Below are 17,521 nucleotides of genomic sequence, written 5' to 3'. Positions count from 1 at the left end.
TCTTCTCACCTCTCTCTCTCTCTCCTCCCTCTCATCTCCTCTCTCTCCCTCTCCCTCTCCTCTCTCTCTCCTCCCTCTCTTCTCCTCTATCTCCTCCCTCTCTTCTCCTCTCTCCCCCCTCACTTTTCCTCTCTCATCTCCACCCTTTCTCTCTCCCTCTCCTCTCTCTCTCCTCGCTCTCATCTCCTCTCCCTCTCCTCTCTCTCTTCTCATCTCTCTCTCCTCCCTCTCTTCTCATCTCTCTCACCTCCCTCTCTTCTCATCTCTCTCTCCTCCCTCTCTTCTCCTCTCTCTCCTCCCTCGCTTATCCTCTCTCATCTCCACCCTTTCTCTCTCCCTCTCCTCTCTCTCTCTCCCCCTCTCTCCCTCTTGTCTCTAACTGGCTGTATAATTAGCAGGCTGTGCAGGGAAACGGTTGTTTTTAACCAGAGCGTTTCTTGCGGGTTCACCACATACTTTATATTTAGCTTGGGCCAGAGTTACGCCTGAAAATGACTGAGTTCACTAACACTGGCTGCACTAGGCATTGTGTGTGTGTGTGTAAGTGCTAGCAGACTCTACCCACTAAGTGTCCAGTGGTCAAAACAGGTCACCACCAGACAAACAGGGTGTGGTTATATGATTGTGTGCATGTGTGTCCTTGTATGTGTACAAGCGTGTGTGTGTGTGTGCGTGTGTGTGTGTGTGTGTGTGTGTGTGTGTGTGTGTGTGTGTGTGTGTGTGTGTGTGTGTGTGTTGTCGCTGCACAACCTTTGTGTTTAGGATAGGTTGTGTGTCATGGTAACACCAGTGATGTGGTAGAGCTGTACTTTAAAAGGAAAGTACCAGCTGTATTTAATGACTAGACTGACTGACTGACTGACTGTCTGTCTGTCTGATTGACTGCCTGTCTGTCTGACTGCCTGTCGGACTGCCTGTCTGTCGGACTACCTGTCTGACTGATTGTCAGACTGCCTATCTGACTGACTGTCTGACTGTCTGACTGGCTGTCTGACTGTTTGACTGCCTGTCTGACTGACTGTCTGACTGACTGCCTGTCTGTCGGACTGCCTGTCTGTCTGACTGCCTGTCGTACTGACTGTCGGACTACCTGTCTGACTGATTGTCGGACTGCCTATCTGACTGACTGTCTGACTGTCGGACTGACTGTCTGACTGTTTGACTGCCTGTCTGTCTAACTCATATATGGTCAAGTCTGGCCTGATTACGCCTATGGTTATTTGTCATTTTAGGGGGATTTTTCAGGGTCTGTGTCACTATCCTTATCGCACCCAATCTGTTTCATAAACAGTTGTTGGAAGCGATCACACGCACGTCTTTGTCACTCTCCCTCTCACACCCAATTTCTGTTTTTCCCAACTGTGTTATTTAACTCTGAGGATCACTCTACATGATATATTATCTTCTTCTAGTGGCTGTTTATTTTAGATGTAGGGAAACTCTGTGTATACTAACTCTACCCTAATCTTACCTCTCTCTCTTTCTCTCCTCTATCCTCTCCCTCCCTCCCTCTCTTTCTCTCCTCTATCCTCTCCCTCTCTCTCTTTCTCTCCTCTATCCTCTCCCTCCCTCCCTCTTTTTCTCTCCTCTATCCTCCCTCTCCCTCTCTTTCTCTCATCTATCCTCTCCCTCTTTCTCTCATCTATCCTCTCCCTCCCTCTCTTTCTCTCCTCTATCCTCTCTCCCTCTCTTTCTCTCCTCTATCCTCCCTCCCTCTCTTTCTCTCATCTATCCTCTCCCTCTTTCTCTCCTCTATCCTCTCCCTCCCTCTCTTTCTCTCCTCTATCCTCCCTCTCCCTCTCTTTCTCTCCTCTCCCTCCCTCTATTTCTCTCCTCTATCCTCCCTCTCCCTCTCTTTCTCTCCTCTCCCTCCCTCTCTTTCTCTCCTCTCCCTCCCTCTCTTTCTCTCCTCTATCCTCGCCCTCTTTCTCTCCTCTATCCTCTCCCTCCCTCTCTTTCTCTCCTCTATCCTCCCTCTCCCTCTCTTTCTCTCCTCTCCCTCCCTCTCTTTCTCTCATCTATCCTCCCTCTCCCTCTCTTTCTCTCCTCCCTCTCTTTCTCTCCTCTATCCTCCCTTTCTCTTTTTCTTCTCTACCTTTCTGTCTTCCTTTTGTACCCACATTCCTTTGCTCCTCTCTTTCTCTGTTCTGTCTTTCCTGCTCACTCACTTGTTCTCTCATCTGTCCTCCCTCTCCCTCTCTTTCTCTGTTCTGTCTTTCCTGCTCACTCACTTGTTCTCTCCTCTGTCCTCCCTCTCCCTCTCTTTCTCTGTTCTGTCTTTCCTGCTCACTCACTTGTTCTCTCATCTGCCATCTTATCACGTTTCAAGGTATGACCCATATGCAGACAATGTTGAAGAAACAAAAGTTTACTCTTTCAACAGGGGCAGGCAAACAACAGGTCAAGGCAGGCAAACGACAGGTCAAGGCAGGCAAACGACAGGTCAAGGCAGGCAGGGCTCAATAATCCAGAGAGGGTGTAAGGTAGTGGAACAGCAGGCAGGCTCGGGGTCAGGTCAGGCAGAGGTCGGTAATCCAGAGACGGTGTAAGGTAGTGGAACAGCAGGCAGGCTCGGGGTCAGGTCAGGCAGAGGTCGGTAATCCAGAGAGGGTGTAAGGCATCGGAACAGCAGGCTCGGGGTCAGGTCAGGCAGAGGTCGGTAATCCAGAGAGGGTGTAAGGTAGCGGAACAGCAGGCAGGCTCGGGGTCAGGTCAGGCAGAGGTCAGTAATCCAGAGAGGGTGTAAGGTAGTGGAACAGCAGGCAGGCTTGGGGTCAGGTCAGGCAGAGGTCGGTAATCCAGAGAGGGTGTAAGGTAGCGGAACAGCAGGCAGGCTCGGGGTCAGGTCAGGCAGAGGTCGGTAATCCAGAGTAGAGGCAAAGGTACAGGACTGCAGGCGGGCTCAGGGTCAGGTCAGGCAGAGGTCGGTAATCCAGAGGATAGGCAAAGGTACAGGACGGCAGGCGGGCTTGGGGTCAGGTCAGGCAGAGGTCGGTAATTCAGAGTAGAGGCAAAGGTACAGGACTGCAGGCGGGCTCGGGGTCAGTTCAGGCAGAGGTCGGTAATCCAGAGAGGGTGTAAGGTAGCGGAACAGCAGGCAGGCTCGGGGTCAGTTCAGGCAGAGGTCAGTAATCCAGAGTAGAGGCAAAGGTACAGGACAGCAGGCGGGCTCAGGGTCAGGTCAGGCAGAGGTCGGTAATCCAGAGTAGAGGCAAAGGTACAGGACAGCAGGCGGGCTTGGGGTCAGGTCAGGCAGAGGTCGGTAATTCAGAGTAGAGGTAAAGGTACAGGACGGCAGGCAGGCTCAGGGTCATGTCAGGCAGGAAAGGTCGAAACCAGGAAACTAGAAAACAGGGACTATAGCAAAGACAGGAGCAAAGGACAATGCTGGTAGGTTTAAACAGACAAAATGAACTGGCACAGACAGACAGAAAACACAGGTATAAGTACCCAGGGGATAATGAGAAAGATGGGCGACATCTGGAGGGGGTGGAGACAAGCACAAGGACAGGTGAAACAGATCAGGGCGTGACACATCTCTCCTTTTCTCTTTCTCTGTTCTGTCTTTCCTGCTCATTCACTTGTTCTATCATCTCTCTCTTTCTCTTCCCTCTCCTCTCCTTCTCCCACCTTTCTCTCCCCTCTCTCTTTCTTCCTCCTCTCTCCCGCTCTCTCTGTAGTAGTCGAGGTCTGTGAAGCACTTTACGTAGTGTGGACGATGAGTCAAATCAAATCATTGTCTATTTGTCATGTGCGCCGAATAAAACAGTGTGTAGACCTTACAGTGAAATGCTTACTTACAGGCCCTAACCAACAGTGCCATTTTTAAGTAAAAAATAGGTATTAGGTGAACAATAGATAAGAAATACAAAATAAAACAGTAAAATGACAGTGAAAATAACAGTAGCGAGGTTGTATACAGGACAGGTGGTACCGGTACAGAATCAATGTGCGGGGGCACCAGTTAGTCAGGCTAATTGAGATAATATGTACGTGAATGTATAGTTAAAGTGACTATGCATAGATAATAAACAGAGAGTAGTAGCAGCGTGGGGGGGCAATGCAAATATTCCGGGTAGCCATTTGATTACCTGTTCAGGAGTCTTATGGCTTGGAGGTAAAAGCTGTTGAGAAGCCTTTGGTCCTATACTTGGTGCTCCGGTACCACTTGCCATGTGGTAGCAGAGAGAACAGTCTGTGACTGGGGTGGCTGGGGTCTTTGACAATTTTTAGGGCCTTCCTTTGACATCGCCTGGTATATACAGTGGGGAGAACAAGTATTTGATACACTGATGATTTTGCAGGTTTTCCTACTTACAAAATATGGTCTGTACTTTTTATCATAGGTACACTTCAACTGTGAGAGGCGGAATCTAAAACAAAAATCCAGAAAATCAAATTGTATGATTTTTAAGTAATTAATTTGCATTTTATTGCATGAGATAAGTATTTGATCACCTACCAACCAGTAAGAATTCCGGCTCTCACAGACCTGTTAGTTTTTCTTTAAGAAGCCCCCTGTTCTCCACTCATTACCTGTATTAACTGCACCTGTTTGAACTCGTTACCTGTATAAAAGACACCTGTCCACACACTCAATCAAACAGACTCCAACCTCTCCACAATGGCCAAGACCAGAGAGCTGTGTAAGGACATCAGGGATACAATTGTAGACCTCCACAAGGCTGGGATGGGCAACAGGACAATAGGCAAGTAGCTTGGTGAGAAGGCAACAACTGTTGGTGCAAATGGAAGAAGTTCAAGATGACGGTCAATCACCCTCTGTCTGGGGCTCCATGCAAGATCTCACCTCGTGGGGCATCAATGATCATGAGGAAGGTGAGGGATCAGCCCAGAACTACACGGCAGGACCTGGTCAATGACCTGAAGAGAGCTGGGACCACAGTCTCAAAGAAGACACACTACGCCGTCGTGGATTAAAATCCTGCAGCTCACGCAAGGTCCCCCTGCTCAAGCCAGCGCATGTCCAGGCCCGTCTGAAGTTTGCCAATGACCATCTGGATGATCCAGAGGAGGAATGGGAGAAGGTCATGTGGTCTGATGAGACAAAAATAGAGCCTTATGGTCTAAACTCCACTCGCTGTGTTTGGAGGAAGAAGAAGGATGAGTACAACCCCAAGAACACCATCCCAACCGTGAAGCATGGAGGTGGAAACATCATTCTTTGGGGATGCTTTTGTGCAAAGGGGACAGGACGACTGCACCGTATTGAGGGGAGGATGTTATGGGGCCATGTATTGCGAGATCTTGGCCAACAACCTCCTTCCCTCAGTAAGAGCATTGAAGATGTGTCGTGACTGGGTCTTCCAGCATGACAACGACCCGAAACACACAGCCAGGGCAACTAAGGAGTGGCTCCGTAAGAAGCATCTCAAGGTCCTGTAGTGGCCTAGCCAGTCTCCAGACCTGAACCCAATAGAAAATCTTTGGAGGGAGCTGAAAGTCCGTATTGCCCAGCGACAGCCCCGAAACCTGAAGGATCTGGAGAAGGTCTGTATGGAGGAGTGGGCCAAAATCCCTGCTGCTGTGTGTGCAAACCTGGTCAAGAACTACAGGAAACGTATGATCTCTGTAATTGCAAACAAAGGTTTCTGTACCAAATATTAAGTTCTGCTTTTCTGATGTATCAAATACTTATGTCATGCAATAAAAATGCAAATTCATTACTTGAAAATCATACAATGTGATTTTCTGGATTTTTGTTTTCGATACCAACTCTCACAGTTGAAGTGTACCTATGATAAAAATTACATCCCTCTACATGCTTTGTAAGTAGGAAAACCTGCAAAATCGGCAGTGTATCAAAGACTTGTTCTCCCCACTGAAGGTCCTGGATGGCAGGGAGCTTGGCCCCAATGATGTGCTGGACCATACGCACTACCCTCTGTACACTACCCTCTGTACACTACCCTCTGTACACTACCCTCTGTACACTATCCTCTGTACACTACCCTCTGTACACTACCCTCTGTACACTACCCTCTTGAAGCTCTCAACCTGCTCCACTTTCTTATCCGTATCTTTTTGAAACTGCATTGTTGGTTTGGGGCTCGTAAATAAGCATTTTACTGTAAGGTTGTATTTGGCGCATGTGACTAATACAATTTTTTTGGATTTTGTTTTGATTTACAGCCCCGTCGATGAGAATGGGGTGTGCTTGTCCTCCTTTTCCTGTAGTCCACAATCATCTCCTTTGTCTTGATTACGTTGAGGGATAGGTTGCTATTCTGGCACCACCCGGCTAGGTCTCTGACCTCCTCCCTATAGGCTGTCTCGTCATTGTCGGTGATCAGGCCTACCACTGTTGTGTCGTCTGCAAACTTAATGATGGTGTTGGAGTTGTGCCTGGCCATGCAGTCGTGGGTGAACAGGGAGTATAGGAGGGGACTGAGCACATACCCCTGATGGGCGCCAGTGTTGCTACCTACCCTCACCACCTGGGGGCGGCCCGTCAGGAAGTCCAGGATCCAGTTGCAGAGGGAGGTGTTTAGTCCCAGGGTCCTTAGTTTAGTGATGAGCTTTGAGGGCACTATGGTTTTGAACACTGAGCTGTAGTCAATTAATAGTATTCTCACGGAGGTGTTCCTTTTGTCCAGGTGGGGAAGGGCAGTGTGGAGTGCAATAGAGATTGCATCATCTGTGGATCTGTTTGAGCGGTGTGCAAATTGGAGTGGGTCTAGGGTTTCTGGGTTAATGTGAGCCATTACCAGCCTTTCAAAGCACTTCATGGCTACAGACGTGAGTGCTACGGGTCTGTATTAATTTAGGCAGGTCGCCTTAGTGCTCATTTAACATGCTGATAGAAATTGTGCTCTTGGGCACAGGGACTATGGTGGTCTGCTTGAAACATGTTGGTATTACAGACTCAATCAGGGACATGTTGAAAATGTCAGTGAGACACCTGCCAGTTGGTCAGCACATACCCGGAGCACACTTCCTGGTAATCCGTCTGGCCCAGTGGCCTTGTGAATGTTGATCTGTTTAAAGGTCTTACTCACGTTGGCTACGGAGAGCGTGATCACACAGTCGCCCGGAACAGCTGATGCTCTCATGCATGCGTCAGTGTTGCTTGCCTCGAAGCGAGCATAGAAGTGATTTAGCTCGTCTGGTAGGCTCGTGTCACTGGGCAGCTCGCGACTGTGCTTCCCTTTGTAGTCTGTAATAGTTTGCAAGCCCTGCCACATCCAACAAGCGTCGGAGCCGGTGTAGTATGATTCAATCTTAGTCCTATATTGGCACTTTGCTTGTTTGATGGTTCGTCTGAGGGTATAGCAGGATTTCTTATAACCTTCCGGGTTAGAGTCCTGCACCTTGAAAGCGGCAGCTCTAACCTTTCGCTCAGTGCGAATGTTGCCTGTAATCCATGGCTTCTGGTTGGGGTATGTATGTACAGTCACTGTGGGGACGATGTCCTCGATGCACTTATTGATAAAGCCAGTGACTGATGTGGCGTTACTCCTCAAGGTCATTGGGAGAATCCAGGAACATGTTCCAGTCTGTTATAGCAAAACATTCCTGTAGTTTAGCATCTGCTTCATCTGACCACTTTTTTATAGACTGAGTCACTGGTGCTTCCTACTTTAATTTTAGCTTGTAAGCAGGAATCAGGAGGATAGAATTATGGTCAGATTTGTCAAATGGAGGGCGAGGGAGAGCTTTGTACTTGTCTCTGTTTGTGGAGTAAAGGTGATCTAGATTTTTTTCCCCTCTGGTTGCGCATTTAAGATGCTGATAGAAATTAGGTAAAACTGATTTAAGTTTCCCTGCATTAAAGTCCCAGGCCACTAGGAGCGCTGCCTCTGGGTGAGAGATTTCCTGTTTGCTTATTTCCTTATACAGCTGACTGAGTGAGGTCTTAGTGCCAGCATCTGTCTGTGGTGGTAAATAAACAGCCACGAAAAAAATGAAAACTCTCTTGGTAAATAGTGTGGTCTACAGCTTGTCATGAGATACTCTACTTCAGGCCATGATGTTTCAGATCTCTAGACTCTAGAACAATATTTGTGTTTTATTGTGGTTTGGTTCAGGGCAACGGAAAGAGAATGTACATGTAAGCAGTTTGGGTCTTGAACCAGTATGTGCTGTTTTAACATGCTGACAACAGCACTGTGATATTTACCTAATAAAGTTCTTTATATCTGTCTTTGTCCAGTACGGAGGCATTCAGCCCTGAGCGGGGGGCGAGGGAGGGTGCCACCAAGGTCATGATCGTGGTGACGGACGGAGAGTCACATGATGGGGAGGAGCTACCGGATGCTCTGGAGGAGTGTGAGAAGAGAAACATCACCAGATATGCCATCGCTGTGAGTACACACACACACATACACACACACACGCGCGCACGCACACACACACACATACGCACACACAGAGATGCATGCACGCACACACACACACACACTGTTTCATAGTGCCCATTCAGCCTCAAACTGGCCTGAAATAATGCCTGTGGTCTTTAAAATAGCCCCAGCAAATCACTAACTGAACCCCTCTGGCTTCTTAAAATAACCCAGTGGGTAACAACAGCTATGTCTTCCTGCCCCACCCCACCCCCCTAACACACACACACACAGACACACACATGCACACACCCCATCAGTGTCTCGAGTGATGTGGTTTTGGTGGTGTGGTGGAACAGACTCCAGTGGCTGAGGGACTGAGAGAGAGAGAGAGAGACGGGGGGGACTGAGAGAGAGAGAGACGGGGGGACTGAGAGAGAGATAGAGTGACAGGGGGACTGAGAGAGAGAGAGAGAGACAGAGGGACTGAGAGAGAGAGAGAGAGAGAGAGAGAGACACGGGGGACTGAGAGAGAGAGGGACAGGGGGACTGAGCGAGAGAGAGAGACAGGGGGACTGAGAGAGAGAGAGACGGGGGGACTGAGAGAGAGAGAGAGAGACGGGGGGACTGAGAGAGAGAGACAGGTGGAACTGAGAGAGAGAGACAGGGGGACTGAGAGAGAGAGAGACAGGGGGACTGAGAGAGAGAGAGAGAGATGGGGGGACTGAGAGAGAGAGAGAGAGAGAGAGAAAGAGAGAGAGAGAGACGGGTGGACTGAGAGAGAGAGAGAGAGAGAGACGGGGGGGGGGGGGCTGAGAGGGAGAGACGGGGGGACTGAGAGAGAGAGAGAGACAGAGGGACTGAGAGAGAGAGAGAGAGAGAGAGAGAGACACGGGGGGACTGAGAGAGAGAGGGACAGGGGGACTGAGCGAGAGAGAGAGACAGGGGGACTGAGAGAGAGAGAGAGACGGGGGGACTGAGAGAGAGAGAGAGAGAGACGGGGGGACTGAGAGAGAGAGACAGGTGGAACTGAGAGAGAGAGACAGGGGGACTGAGAGAGAGAGAGACAGGGGGACTGAGAGAGAGAGAGAGAGATGGGGGGACTGAGAGAGAGAGAGACGGGGGGACTGAGAGAGAGAGAGAGAGACGGGGGGACTGAGAGAGAGAGACAGGTGGAACTGAGAGAGAGAGACAGGGGGACTGAGAGAGAGAGAGACAGGGGGACTGAGAGAGAGAGAGAGAGATGGGGGGACTGAGAGAGAGAGAGAGAGAGAGAAAGAGAGAGAGAGAGACGGGTGGACTGAGAGAGAGAGAGAGAGAGAGACGGGGGGGGGGCTGAGAGGGAGAGACAGGGGGACTGAGAGAGAGAGAGAGACAGAGGGACTGAGAGAGAGAGAGAGAGAGAGACACGGGGGGACTGAGAGAGAGAGGGACAGGGGGACTGAGCGAGAGAGAGAGACAGGGGGACTGAGAGAGAGAGAGAGACGGGGGGACTGAGAGAGAGAGAGAGAGAGACGGGGGGACTGAGAGAGAGAGACAGGTGGAACTGAGAGAGAGAGACAGGGGGACTGAGAGAGAGAGAGAGACAGAGGGACTGAGAGAGAGAGAGAGAGACGGGGGGACTGAGAGAGAGATAGAGACGGGGGACAGAGAGAGAGAGAGAGAGACGGGGGGACTGAGAGAGAGAGAGAGACAGAGGGACTGAGAGAGAGAGAGAGAGACGGGGGGACTGAGAGAGAGATAGAGACGGGGGACAGAGAGAGAGAGAGAGAGAGAGAGAGGGAGACGGGTGGACTGAGAGAGAGAGAGAGAGACGGGGGGACTGAGAGAGAGAGAGAGAGACGGGGGGGACTGAGAGAGAGAGAGACGGGGGGACTGAGAGAGAGATAGAGTGACAGGGGGACTGAGAGAGAGAGAGAGAGACAGAGGGACTGAGAGAGAGAGAGAGAGAGAGAGACACGGGGGACTGAGAGAGAGAGGGACAGGGGGACTGAGCGAGAGAGAGAGACAGGGGGACTGAGAGAGAGAGAGAGACGGGGGGACTGAGAGAGAGAGAGACGGGGGGACTGAGAGAGAGAGACAGTTGGAACTGAGAGAGAGAGACAGGGGGACTGAGAGAGAGAGAGACAGGGGGACTGAGAGAGAGAGAGAGAGAGAGAGAGATGGGGGGACTGAGAGGGAGAGACGGGGGACTGAGAGAGAGAGAGACAGAGGGACTGAGAGAGAGAGAGAGAGAGAGAGAGGGAGACGGGTGGACTGAGAGAGAGAGAGAGAGAGAGAGAGAGACGGGTGGACAGAGAGAGAGAGAGAGAGAGAGAGAGAGAGAGAGAGAGAGAGAGAGACACGGGTGGACTGAGAGAGAGAGAGAGAGAGAGATGGGTGGACAGAGAGAGAGAGAGAGAGAGAGAGAGACGGGGGGACTGAGAGAGAGAGAGAGAGACGGGGGGACAGAGAGAGAAAGAGATGGGGGGACTGAGAGAGAGGGAGAGAGAGAGAGAGAGACGGGTGGACTGAGAGAGAGAGAGAGACAGGGGGACTGAGAGAGAGAGAGAGGGGGACTGAGAGAGAGAGACGGGGACTGAGAGAGAGAGAGAGAGAGAGAGAGAGAGAGAGAGACAGGGGGACTGGGAGAGAGAGAGAGAGAGAGAGAGAGAGAGAGAGAGAGAGAGAGACGGGTGGACTGAGAGTGAGAGAGAGAGAGAGACGGGGTGACTGAGAGTGAGAGAGAGAGAGAGAGACGGGGGGACTGAGAGTGAGAGAGAGACGGGGGGACTGAGAGAGAGAGAGAGAGAGAAAGAGAGACGGGGGGACTGAGAGTGAGAGACGGGGACTGAGAGAGAGAGTGAGAGAGAGACGGGGGGACAGAGAGAGAGAGAGAGAGAGACGGGGGGACTGAGAGAGATGGACAGGGGGACTGAGAGAGAGAGAGACAGGGGGACTGAGAGAGAGAGAGAGAGACGGGGGGACTGAGAGAGAGAGAGAGAGAGAGAGAGAGAGAGATGGGTGGACAGAGAGAGAGAGAGAGAGAGACGGGGGGACAGAGAGAGAGAGAGAGACAGGGGGACAGAGAGAGAGAGAGATGGGGGGACTGAGAGAGAGGGAGAGAGAGAGAGAGACGGGTGGACTGAGAGAGAGAGAGACAGGGGGACTGAGAGAGAGAGAGAGGGGGACTGAGAGAGAGAGACGGGGACTGAGAGAGAGAGAGAGAGAGAGAGAGAGAGAGAGAGAGAGAGAGAGAGAGAGAGAGAGAGAGAGAGAGAGAGAGAGAGAGAGAGAGAGAGAGAGAGAGAGAGAGAGAGAGAGAGAGAGAGAGAGAGAGAGAGAGAGAGAGAGAGAGAGAGAGAGAGAGAGAGAGAGAGAGAGACAGGGGGACTGGGAGAGAGAGAGAGAGAGAGAGAGAGAGAGACGGGTGGACTGAGAGTGAGAGAGAGAGACGGAGGTGACTGAGAGTGAGAGAGAGAGAGAGACGGGGGGACTGAGAGAGAGAGAGAGAGACGGGGGGACTGAGAGAGAGAGTGAGAGAGAGACGGGGGGACTGAGAGAGAGAGAGAGACAGGGGGACTGAGAGAGAGAGAGACGGGGGGACTGAGAGAGATGGACAGGGGGACTGAGAGAGAGAGAGACAGGGGGACTGAGAGAGAGAGAGAGAGACGGGGGGACTGAGAGAGAGAGAGAGAGAGAGAGAGACAGGGGGACTGAGAGAGAGAGAGACAGGGGGACTGAGAGAGAGAGAGAGATGGGGGGACTGAGAGAGAGAGAAAGAGAGAAAGAGAGAGAGAGACGGGTGGACTGAGAGAGAGAGAGAGAGAGAGACGGGTGGACAGAGAGAGAGAGAGAGAGAGAAAGAGAGACGGGGGGACTGAGAGTGAGAGACGGGGACTGAGAGAGAGAGTGAGAGAGACGGGGGGACAGAGAGAGAGAGAGAGACGGGGGGACTGAGAGAGATGGACAGGGGGACTGAGAGAGAGAGAGACAGGGGGACTGAGAGAGAGAGAGAGAGACGGGGGGACTGAGAGAGAGAGAGAGAGAGAGAGAGAGATGGGTGGACAGAGAGAGAGAGAGAGAGAGACGGGGGGACAGAGAGAGAGAGAGAGACAGGGGGACAGAGAGAGAGAGAGATGGGGGGACTGAGAGAGAGGGAGAGAGAGAGAGAGACGGGTGGACTGAGAGAGAGAGAGACAGGGGGACTGAGAGAGAGAGAGAGGGGGACTGAGAGAGAGAGACGGGGACTGAGAGAGAGAGAGAGAGAGAGAGAGAGAGAGAGAGAGAGAGAGAGAGAGAGAGAGAGAGAGAGAGAGAGAGAGAGAGAGAGAGAGAGAGAGAGAGAGAGAGAGAGAGAGAGAGAGAGAGAGAGAGAGAGAGAGAGAGAGAGAGAGACAGGGGGACTGGGAGAGAGAGAGAGAGAGAGAGAGAGAGACGGGTGGACTGAGAGTGAGAGAGAGAGAGAGACGGAGGTGACTGAGAGTGAGAGAGAGAGAGAGACGGGGGGACTGAGAGAGAGAGAGAGAGACGGGGGGACTGAGAGTGAGAGAGAGAGAGACGGGGACTGAGAGAGAGAGTGAGAGAGAGACGGGGGACTGAGAGAGAGAGAGAGACAGGGGGACTGAGAGAGAGAGAGACGGGGGGACTGAGAGAGATGGACAGGGGGACTGAGAGAGAGAGAGACAGGGGGACTGAGAGAGAGAGAGAGAGACGGGGGGACTGAGAGAGAGAGAGAGAGAGAGAGAGACAGGGGGACTGAGAGAGAGAGAGACAGGGGGACTGAGAGAGAGAGAGAGATGGGGGGACTGAGAGAGAGAGAAAGAGAGAAAGAGAGAGAGAGACGGGTGGACTGAGAGAGAGAGAGAGAGAGAGACGGGTGGACAGAGAGAGAGAGAGAGACGGGGGACTGAGAGAGAGAGAGAGAGACGGGGGGACAGAGAGAGAGAGAGATGGGGGGACTGAGAGAGAGGGAGAGAGAGAGAGACAGGTGGACTGAGAGAGAGAGAGAGAGAGAGAGAGAGCGAGACGGGGGGACTGAGAGAGAGAGAGAGACAGGGGGACTGAGAGAGAGAGAGAGAGAGAGAGAGAGAGAGAGAGAGAGAGAGAGAGAGAGAGACGGGTGGACTGAGAGTGAGAGAGAGAGAGAGAGAGACGGGGGGGACTGTATGCTAATTTGGTATAGAGCAGACCTAACTCACTCCATTAAATTAATCAAAACAGGAACATTCTACATTTGGCTAGAAATTCAAAAGGAAATTATCCTAACAGAGAAAAATGTCCTCCTGTGTGCTACCTATATCCCCCCACTAGAATCCCCATATTTTAATGAAGACAGCTTCTCCATCCTGGAGGGGGAAATCAATCATTTCCAGGCCCAGGGACATGTACTAGTCTGTGGCGACCTAAATGCCAGAACCGGACAAGAACCTGACACCCTCAGCACACAGGGGGACAAACACCTGCCTGGAGGTGACAGCATTCCCTCCCACATATGCCCCCTAGGCACAACTATGACAGCATAACCAACAAAAACGGGTCACAACTCCTGCAGCTCTGTCGCACGCTGGGTATGTACATAGTCAACGGTAGGCTTCGAGGGGACTCCTATGGTAGGTACACCTATAGCTCATCTCTTGGCAGTAGTACTGTAGACTACTTTATCACTGACCTCAACCGAGAGTCTCTCAGAGCGTTCACAGTCAGCCCACTGGGAGAGAGAGATTAGGCCGATACCCACTAATTATAAAATCCAGAAAAGAGCCGTTAAATTCTACAACCACCTAAAAGGAAGCGATTCACAAACCTTCCATAACAAAGCCATCACCTACAGAGAGATGAACCTGGAGAAGAGTCCCCTAAGCAAGCTGGTCCTGGGGCTCTGTTCACAAACACAAACACACCCTACAGAGCCCCAGGACAACAGCACAATTAGACCCAACCAAATCATGAGAAAACAAAAAGATAATTACTTGACACATTGGAAAGAATTAACAAAAAAAACAGAGCAAACTAGAATGCTATTTGGCCCCAAACAGAGAGTACACAGCGGCAGAATACCTGACCACTGTGACTGACCCAAACTTAAGGAAAGCTTTGACTATGTCCAGACTCAGTGAGCATAGCATTTAGACAAACTCCCATATATGTTTGGTGAAATACCACAGTGTACCATCACAGTAGCAAGATTTGTGACCTGTTGCCACAAGACAAAGGCAACCAGTGAAGAACAAACACCATTGTAAATACAACCCATATTTATGTTTATTTATTTTCCCTGTAAACATATGTTTCGCACACCAATAAAATCCCTTAGATTAAATTAGAGAGAGAGAGAGAGAGAGAGAGAGAGTGAGAGAGAGAGTGTGAGAGAGAGAGAGAGAGAGAGAGAGAGAGAGTGAGAGAGAGAGAGAGAGAGAGAGAGAGAGAGAGAGAATCTCCAGGGTCTTGCTGAAATGTGGTTTCACTGTGACGGCTGCAATGTTTTGATGTTGTTGCTCTCTGTCCTGCTGCCAGTGTGTGTAGGACAGAAAACAGCCCTTTGGGGAGAGCAGAGCAACAAGCTCTCTAAAATAACAGCCTGAGTCGTGTTTTATACATCAGCCTGCCTGCCTGCCGACTCACACAGAATTTACAGTCAACAAGAGGGGGGGGGGGGGGGGTCAAAGGGTGTGTGTTTGCCTGTTTGCGAGTTTGTTTGTGTGCATGTGCCTGTGCACATTTGCAGTAGCTATGACTTCACTGTATGTTTTGAATAGTTAACAAGCTACCTCCCGCTGTCTGTATTTCTGTCCTCTCTCTCCGTTCGTGTCTCTGAGGACAAACCAGCAGCAGCTGGCAAGACCAACGGAATTTCTCTGCTTCTATAATATCTCCATGTATACATTTATAGTGTAGGATTCCTTCACTTTAAACCCTCCCTCCCTCCATCTCTTCCTTCCTTCCTTCCTTCCTTCCTTCCTTCCTTCCTTCCTTCCTTCCTTCCTTCCTTCCTTCCTTCCTTCCTTCCTTCCTTCCTTCCTTCCATCCCTTCATCCATCCATCCATCCATCCCTCCCTCCCTCTCCCTCTTTCTCTCTCTCTCTCTCTCTCTCTGTCTCTCTCTCACTCCCTCCCTTCCTCCTTCCCTCTCTCCCTCCCTTCATCCATCCCTCCATCCCTCCCTCCATCCCTCCCTTCCTCCTTCCCTCTCTCCCTCCCTTCATCCCTCCATACCTCCCTTCCTCCTTCCCTCTCTCCCTCCCTCCCTCCCTCCCTTCATTTATCCCTCCCTCCCTCCATCCCTCCCTTCCTCCTTCCCTCTCTCCCTCTCTCCCTCCCTCCCTTCATCCATCCCTCCCTCCATCCCACTCTTCGTCCCTCCCTTCCTCTATATCTCCCTCTATCCCTCCCTTCCTCCATCCCGCTCTCCCTCCCTCCATCCATCCCTCCCTCCCTCCGTCTCCTTTGAATACAGAGAATTTCCTTATTTAAGATGGCAGCCAGAGTGACAGGGAAGGATTGTTGGGATTGGGTTTCTGGGGAGGAATGTGCTCCTTACTGCAGTGTTTAGGCTATTCTGTAGTACAGACTACTAACTGTAGCAATTACTATAACCTCCTCACACTAGAGAGCCCTACCACACCAGTCATCTCTCTCCCCCTGTCTGGACCAATTCTTTCATTTTACGGTTTGCTAGAGCAGTATTTCCCAATTTCCCGACTCCATTTTTAGACACCCCCTTAGTTAGAACCCTATGGACAGTATCTGTTTTAAGACACCCCCTTAGTTAGAACCCTACGGACAGTATCTGTTTTTAGACACCCCCTTAGTTAGAACCCTACGTACATTATCTGTTTTTAGACACCCCCTTAGTTAGAACCCTATGGACAGTATCTGTTTTAAGACACCCCCTTAGTTAGAACCCTACGGACAGTATCTGTTTTTAGACACCCCCTTAGTTAGAACCCTACGGACAGTATCTGTTTTTAGACACCCCCTTAGTTAGAACCCTACGGACAGTATCTGTTTTTAGACACCCCCTTAGTTAGAACCCTACGGACAGTATCTGTTTTTAGACACCCCCTTAGTTAGAACCCTACGGACAGTATCTGTTTTTAGACACCCCCTTAGTTAGAACCCTACGGACAGTATCTGTTTTTAGACACCCCCTTAGTTAGAACCCTACGGACAGTATCTGTTTTTAGACACCCCCTTAGTTAGAACCCTACGGACAGTATCTGTTTTTAGACACCCCCTTAGTTAGAACCCTACGGACAGTATCTGTTTTTAGACACCCCCTTAGTTAGAACCCTACGGACAGTATCTGTTTTTAGACACCCCCTTAGTTAGAACCCTACGGACAGTATCTGTTTTTAGACACCCCCTTAGTTAGAACCCTACGGACAGTATCTGTTTTTAGACACCCCCTTAGTTAGAACCCTACGGACAGTATCTGTTTTTAGACACCCCCTTAGTTAGAACCCTACGGACAGTATCTGTTTTTAGACACCCCCTTAGTTAGAACCCTACGGACAGTATCTGTTTTTAGACACCCTCTTAGTTAGAACCCTACGGACAGTATCTGTTTTTAGACACCCCCTTAGTTAGAACCCTACGGACAGTATCTGTTTTTAGACACCCCCTTAGTTAGAACCCTACGGACAGTATCTGTTTTTAGACACCCCCTTAGTTAGAACCCTACGGACAGTATCTGTTTTTAGACACCCCCTTAGTTAGAACCCTACGGACAGTATCTGTTTTTAGACACCCTCTTAGTTAGAACCCTACGGACAGTATCTGTTTTTAGACACCCCCTTAGTTAGAACCCTACGGACAGTATCTGTTTTTAGACACCCCCTTAGTTAGAACCCTACGGACAGTATCTGTTTTTAGACACCCCCTTAGTTAGAACCCTACGGACATTATCTGTTTTTTCTCTTTTAAGGGCTTATACTCTGCACATCTGTCTGTCTCTCTGTGGTTGTCCTTGATTCAGGTTATGTCCTCTACTGTACTGTACGGGGTTGGTGTTGGCAGCTCTCTCTCTGTCCTCTCAGATTGTCCTGACTCAGTAATATCTCTCCCTCTATATAAATGTTCTCTGTCCCTGTGAAACATGGAGGAGTTATTGGCGGAAGACGTAGAGAATATGTCTGTTAATGTTATCTCTCGCTCTACCTTTCACTTTTTCTGTCCCTTACATTTAACCCCTTCTTTCTCTCCCTTTTGTTTTTCTACCCTTCACTTTAACCCCTTTCTCT

At 50.4% G+C, this 17,521-nt stretch overlaps 1 protein-coding gene across 1 annotated transcript in view; it reads left to right on the top strand.

Annotated features, from left to right (window-relative positions):
- LOC139388381 (integrin alpha-10-like) overlaps nt 1–17,521 on the top strand; it is a 62,627-nt gene that overhangs the window by 32,217 nt on the left and 12,889 nt on the right. The window contains exon 8 of the mRNA XM_071135008.1: nt 8,174–8,324. Within this exon, the coding sequence (XP_070991109.1) occupies nt 8,174–8,324 (151 nt within the window). The remainder of the gene's footprint in view (nt 1–8,173; nt 8,325–17,521) is intronic.

This window comes from Oncorhynchus clarkii, chromosome 3 (genome assembly GCF_045791955.1).
Source record: "Oncorhynchus clarkii lewisi isolate Uvic-CL-2024 chromosome 3, UVic_Ocla_1.0, whole genome shotgun sequence".
NCBI classification, from domain to species: Eukaryota; Metazoa; Chordata; class Actinopteri; order Salmoniformes; family Salmonidae; genus Oncorhynchus; species Oncorhynchus clarkii.
The sequence above is the reverse complement of the archived record's forward strand: the minus strand, read 5'-3'. Positions and strand labels throughout refer to the sequence as shown.